Raw genomic sequence first — 7,043 nt, forward strand, 5'->3', positions numbered from 1 at the left:
CATTAAATGACTTCTCGGGCCTAACTTTAAGACAGCCATGTGTATTTCTTACGAGTAAGTTTCTAGAAACATTCCCAGAAAAAAGTTCGACTCTAGGCTAGAGTCTCTAGCACGGCAGACATAGTTCCGATATCAGCCAACGTTTGGCTATGTGATTATCTAATCTTACGATAATATAAAAGTATATACTTTTACGCCGTACTTTTATACCGTAAAAGGTATATCTATACCTTCTACGGTAATTTAATCATATCTTGTCCTCTCCGCTCTGAAATTCAAAATGCATGTCTGCTTTCCACTCGCCTTGGTTAATTTATTAAATAAAATTAAGCGAAGGGTACTAAATCATATACCCCAGCAAAGTTTAAATAAATGTTTGCAAAGCAGACCAGTACAGTTTTATATATTCTAGCGGTACTATAATATTATTAAAGTATTCATTGAATATCGGACACTAATGGGGGCAAACACTCAAAATATAACCACACGCAGTGCGAGTAACTTTTCAAAATATTTACGTATATATACGACACGGCGACAAAACGCCGCTTTACTGCACTATGGGTGAAAGAGGGTTGTTATCTCTCGTTTATGTAGTTGAAGCCCAATCCATGAATGCCATATCAAATAGAGCTACATAGATAACTCTTAAAAGAAATCGACTGCTATTGGAAAATATTTATGTATTTATCAACTGAATTTTGTCGAAAATTTTATTAAATTATCTACTATTCTTTGTACCTTCGTCTGTCTCGTAGCTTCTTCAGTTCGGTATAAGTAGGATATTGAAAAGTCAAGCATTTTCCGAAAAATTTCATATTTATACTATAAAACTCTGACCCTCTGGTGAATAAATTAAATTATTGATTTCACGTACGTGAATTAAATGTCATAGCATTATATGACATGAACCTTCCTACACCTATACAAATGCACCTACCTAAGACTGTTTTTTAGATCAAAAGAAGATTAAATAAACGATGCCCAGAGAACGAGTCGAAACGAAGTGCAGTGAGATGAGTTTAGCATTTTATGACCATCGATCTCGTCACCAAATCAATCTACATTTAACTGATATTTATTCATGAGAACCCCACCCCAAACTGTATAAAATTATCAAACCACAAAACTCGATACTTGAGACCTTTGACCTCGTTTACACGGTCATGATTTGCTGTATGTTTAAAAGTGCTTACGCGAAACTGAGCAACATAGAGCTTACCGTGATGAAGAATAAAATTGTTCACTAATCCACTCGCCCACTAAAGACTAGTGCCGGCCGCAAATATGAGCTTGTCATCAAATATTTGACCATTATGTGTCCACAGAAAAGAAGGTAACACGTCATGTCTTACTTTTATAGTGATTATTCATCATAAGTCCCTAACCTAATCTCGTGTAGCCTAAAACATGGTTCCAGTATGAGTTCAATGAACATAGCACACTTATTTAGCACATGCATATATGTATTTTATTTGCAAGGGTTAATATTTCAGAATGTCTTATTTACCGTTACTTATAATGCAAACAATAGTCTAAAATTTTGTCTACAGTTTTAGTCTTCTTTGTGTTAATACACAGATTATTTGGAAAATACTCGATTAAATTTTTCGGATATCTTGTAGGTCTTTGTTTCCCGCCACATTGTGACATTTGATCCATTTAATCTTTCTTCCTGATACGCGCGTAAAAAGCCATATGTCCAATTAAACTTTGTGGCGACCAGGTCGTAATAATCGCCCGCGATGGGAGCCGGTGTGTCCACGATGTATCGCAGTGACGACAAACCCCGTACGATGTGGTACTTCTCGACCCCAAAATCGGCCAAATGTGTATCCACGTCGTAGCGAGACATGCATTGTAGCTGATTTCTCGGATAATACCAGAGTACACTTTGGCACATTTCTTCGTACGAGGAGCGTCCCCCGATTACGGGCTTCCCGTTCCTCCATATGGAAGAATACGTGCACTCGACGGACAGCTGGTCTCCGGGGAGAATCTGACGGGTTTGAAGGAGAACCTTGTTCTGCTGGAAGCTAAAATCATAAGGATTGTCGAAATCGATCCAGGGAAGTTCTATGTTCTCTCGGAGATGGCGTGTCTTCATTTTTCGGCCTTTAGTAAACAATCAAAATTAAATTTAGTTTAATATAATGCCACGAATTTCTGAGATGTTCTTTTCTATTAATTGATACCTAACTAACACTCTCGAGTTAAAAAAAATGGCGATGAATAAGCACATTTCAAAGCTGTATATTCCTAATTTAATTAAGTTATGAAAAGCTGCGCTTAGAAAGCTTGGAGAAAATAATGTCTGAAGAGTTGTCTGACGAATTTACGCAGTGTTACGCTGTGAGATTTAAAATACTTCAGATCATTACCCTTTACCGGATTTGTGTGAGTGAAGCATGGACCCGAACACGGTGATTCCTTCGGGCCCTAGCGCTTCCTGTGTACATTGAGGACTGCAATGCCCCACGACCTTGAAACCATCCTGATTAGGCGGGATGGTTAGCGAAATATCGACGCCTTGACCAATAGCGAGTATTCCCGCGTCGATGGATCTCAATTTAGGGGTGTAATGCATTATCAATCCCGTTTCGACAAAGATACCCTCCAACCGCTGCGGATTGTCGTAATGCACTTCGACCATGTAATATTGTGCGGTTGACGTTTCTCCAATAGGGAAGCCCACATCTTCAGGAAATATCATCATCTACATTAATCCACAAATGTGCTACCTAAAGTAAAGATTACTGGTCCTAAGCTGGATTCGAACTCGTATACCCCTAAAGATTTACGAGTTTGTACATATAGTTATTCAACTCACCTTGCCACCCTTTGCCCACGTGTAGACGAGCGTGTCACACTGCGAAATTGGGAGTACTTGTGTCGTAGAGCAGTGATCTCATGGGTTTCCGTTGGCATACGTGAATCGATCAAATGCCTCCTCCTCCGTTTCATCTGGAGGAGCTCGGCACATGTAAAGGACAAAATGATGAGTGTGTCGAATCGAGTTCAAGCTGGGCAGCAAGGTGTCAAACTAGGGACAAAAATTAGACATAATTCAGGTTTAACACTGTCCAGGTAATTCCATTTTGTTCTACATAAATATGATTTTTTGCACGCTGATAAGCTACCGGTAAAAGAGGACTTTTCTGGACGGAAATGCTATTCCCGCCGGGCAACACGCGGTTAAGTTTTAATTTGCTTTGCAAAGACTTACAATGTTTTATGGCTAATTTTACGCGGATTTCATAAGTTATCATGTAGGGACTTATAACTCAAAGTTTTCGTCCCCTCTTAAAAAAATGTGCAATTTTGAGATCCAAAATCGGTTGAATATTGCAATACACCGATCAGCAAATGATCTCACCGCTACGATGTGATGCTTTCTGGTTAAAGTGGGCCCTTTATGGAGTGTACACCAGTAAACCGTGTCCATCGGTGGCAACCTGATACTCATATCAATCGCGTAGTTCTGTAAGCTTGCCAGGTCCAGTTCGGGTATCTGGGGATTGATTAAATTCATACTCTTTGTCCCTCTGTTAGTCCCGCCGTGATAGGCGATCGTATCGCTGTCTCCTAGCGCCCAGATTATTCGGGTCGTGTCGCTCTTCGAAAATATTTGAATTTTATCATTATTATTTTCCCCCTTATATGCTTATAAATATATGTATTTATAAGTGGCTACATGAATTACCCCAATGGCTAAATCCTGCTCATCACAGGTGTCAAGAAGGCGCGAAAATTTTAAAATTGTCTTGTTCTCTGCCTGTATTTCGTAAGCATCCAGTAGCCTCCAATCCTGTTGAGTATCCAAGACCGGCATTGTCTCTCCATTTGCGTGGAAATCCTGAAAAATTGAATCATTTCTGTTTATAATTTCTCATCTGCAAAATTTAGTTTTGTTTTCAAAAGTAAAAAGCTCCAACTAACCCATGACCTGGCATTTAAAATAAATTTTAGAGAATAGAAATCCGGAGAGTAGTTAAAAAAGTGTGGAACTACACTTTTCTTAACTTTAAATTGTAGTTGAAAAATAAAAGTTTCTGATGTCAAAATGCCCTTACTTGCACATATGTTGATCCATTCGGTCGAACCCCGGCGATAAAAATATCCGCTCCGGTCATTGTTCCTGACGGGGAAATACCAAACCCGACGAACCCCTGGGTTTCCGCGGTCACTTCAAACACGATCCTATCTCCTACTACGTCCCATCTTAGGACATACTTCCCCTCGCCATCTAAGGTTTCTTCATTCGAGTAATTCTCCTTTATTGCCACGCCGCCGGAATAATTCTGCAGTGCAAAAAGGATAAAAAGTGCTCGTATTTCTACCCACATTAGAAATTTTTCAATAATTACTTATTGAAGAATTTAATAATAAAGATTAAAAGATATTGAAAGATGGGTATTATTTATCTCGCTCGATTACTACGCCAATTTGAACTGGGAGGAAAATGGTCGATTCGGAGTGGAATATATATGCTTGCGATAAAAAAATATTTGGGAAACAGGATCTCAAGTCGTAGGAGTTTTATACAAAATCAAGTCCTCGTTTTTTGTGTACCTTGCATAAAGGATGTTATTGATTTTACCGAGCAATATAGTAGTAGAAGTGTCTAGGTTTTTTCGCCAAAGATTTCTCGCCCGCTTTATTTCTTATGGGGAAATCCTTGGCTAGGTTTTCTCGCCAAGGATTTCTCGCCCGCTTTATTTCTTATGGGAGAAGCCAAAGATTTCTCACCCACTTTATTTCTTATGGGAGAAGCCAAAGATTTCTCGCCCGCTTTATTTCTTATGGGAGAAGCCACGGATTTCTCACCCACTTTATTTCTTATGGGAGAAGCCACAGATTTCTCGCCCACTCTATTTCTTATGGGAAAAAAGACGGGTCCTCATCACACACTTCTTATGAGGAAAAAGAGGGCTCCTCGCCACATACTTTTCCTTACGGGAAAAATACGGGTTCTCCCCACCATACATTGCCTTATGAGGGAAAAAGACGGTTAGGGCTTCTCGCCACAAGGCCTTTATAGCATGGGTATGTATTGCAAGGATATGCTGACTGCTTATAGCCGCTTTATTTCTTATGGGAGAAACCAAAGATTTCTCGCCCACTTTATTTCTTATGGGAGAAGCCAAAGATTTCTCGCCCGCTTTATTTCTTATGGGAGAAGCCAAAGATTTCTCACCCACTTTATTTCTTATGGGAGAACCCAAAGATTTCTCGCCCGCTTTATTTCTTATGGGAGAAGCCACGGATTTCTCACCCACTTTATTTCTTATAGGAGAAGTCACGGATTTCTCGCCCACTCTATTTCTTATGGGAAAAAAGACGGGTCTTCATCACACACTTCTTATGAGGAAAAAGAGGGCTCCTCGCCACATACTTTTCCTTACAGGAAAAAATACGGGTTCTCGCCACCATACATTGCCTTATGAGGGAAAAAGACGGAACAAGAAAACGTTCTTCCAAGAAAATGGAAAAATGACCAGTATTTTTATAAATATGAGAAATGCGGTTAAAAATAAACGTTCGCTTGCAGGAAATGAGATGAAAATGTCCAGTAATTCTTAAATGAAACGTTTCCTCAGAATAAAAGTAGCAAAGAGGAGGAAAATAAGCTAGTAGAAAGAGTAACATCGTGCAAACCTGTGGCAAAATGAGAATTTCTGATTTTATAGTTCCAGTGGCTACTGGTTATCATTGCTTATTATGTAGCGAAGCAAATTCTAATTCACTTCGTATCATCAAATATCATATAAAAAATAAACATGTTCAACAATGTGACAACTGCCAAAAAGAAGTTATTCAGCCTCATATCTGCGATAAAATCTGTGCCTTGTGTATGCAAATACATAGTAATTTGTGTGGTATCTGCTCTGGTAATCATTGCCCAAGTGTGTGCCAACTCGTCGGTGAATTAATAAGTGATGAAAAATGCGATTACTGCCAGGAAAGTCATGATATTAGTTCATGTTCCAAAGTTGGTGAAGTTATGGACGTAGATTATTCTCAAAAAGACGATCCAATTGCCGGAACCAGCAAGTAAGTAAAGTTTTTGAGATTATGAATGCAGTATTACGCAGAGGGGTAGTTTAGCCCACATGAAGGGCAAAAGAGGGGAAGTAAAGGTCAGACTAGGGTTTATGATCTTAAATTGTAAGCAGCCTCGCTGCGGCGCGAACAGTTGCATAACATCGCGGTTATGTCTCAGATTACCTCAAATATCTCACATTGCCCGGTGTCTTAGATTACCCCAAATATTGTCTCAGATTACCCAGGGTCTCAGATTACCCCAAATATCTCACATTGCCCCCGGTGTCTCAGTTTACCCCAAATATCTCATATTACCCCATGTCTCAGATTACCCCAAATATCTCAGATTACCCCAAATATCTCAGATTCCCCAAATATCTCATATTACCCCAAATATCTCAGATTACCCCGTGTCTCAGATTACCCCAAATTTCTAAAATTGTCCCCAAATGTCTCAGATTGCCTCCCGTGCCTCAGATTACTGGTTTACCTTTAGCTTAGTGGGTTTTTCTTACCTTTTCCAGCAACAAACGTCCAAGTGATGAGCCTACTCCCTCTCCAAAACGTTGGCGTGAAGAACCTGACATGACCATGTACATCAACAAGTGTTGTCCCCAGTGTTCAAAAAAATTCTGCACCAATTATGAGTTGGATCATCACATGCAGAAAGAACACCCCTACAAGGGAATTCCTATTCAAGTTGGTGGTGGATTAATTAAGAGGTACTTGCCCCTAACAAGAAGCTTGTACACAGGCTTGATCAATGTGTACGAACTGGATGTGAAGAACAATGAGTTTAAAGATGCGTTTCAATTCTTTGAAACCATCTTTTCCGAGCTTGAGTTCATTCTGAACCAAGAACTAGATGAAAAGAAATGTCTGAAGATCTCGTCAGAACTAAAGTGTCACTTTTATAAGACGTCAGTGGATCCAGTCACCCTGCAAATGATAGTTTCTGACCGTACTAATCCTGACCCTGTATTTCGCGGAGTTACCCA

At 39.6% G+C, this 7,043-nt stretch overlaps 1 protein-coding gene across 1 annotated transcript; it reads right to left on the reverse strand.

Moving 5' to 3' along the window:
• Positions 1-1,582: 1,582 nt before the first annotated feature.
• On the reverse strand, positions 1,583-4,133 carry LOC110854796 (DBH-like monooxygenase protein 1). Its single transcript, XM_022103243.1, has 6 exons — positions 4,074-4,133; positions 3,704-3,856; positions 3,377-3,616; positions 2,831-2,869; positions 2,389-2,716; positions 1,583-2,115 (listed from the first exon to the last, which is right to left on the reverse strand). Exons 1-6 carry the CDS (start codon positions 4,131-4,133, stop codon positions 1,583-1,585), a joined length of 1,353 nt encoding a protein of 450 aa, XP_021958935.1.
• Between the last annotated feature and the right edge of the window lie 2,910 nt (positions 4,134-7,043).

Source organism: Folsomia candida, unplaced genomic scaffold (genome assembly GCF_002217175.1).
Source record: "Folsomia candida strain VU population unplaced genomic scaffold, ASM221717v1 Fcan01_Sc010, whole genome shotgun sequence".
NCBI classification, from domain to species: Eukaryota; Metazoa; Arthropoda; class Collembola; order Entomobryomorpha; family Isotomidae; genus Folsomia; species Folsomia candida.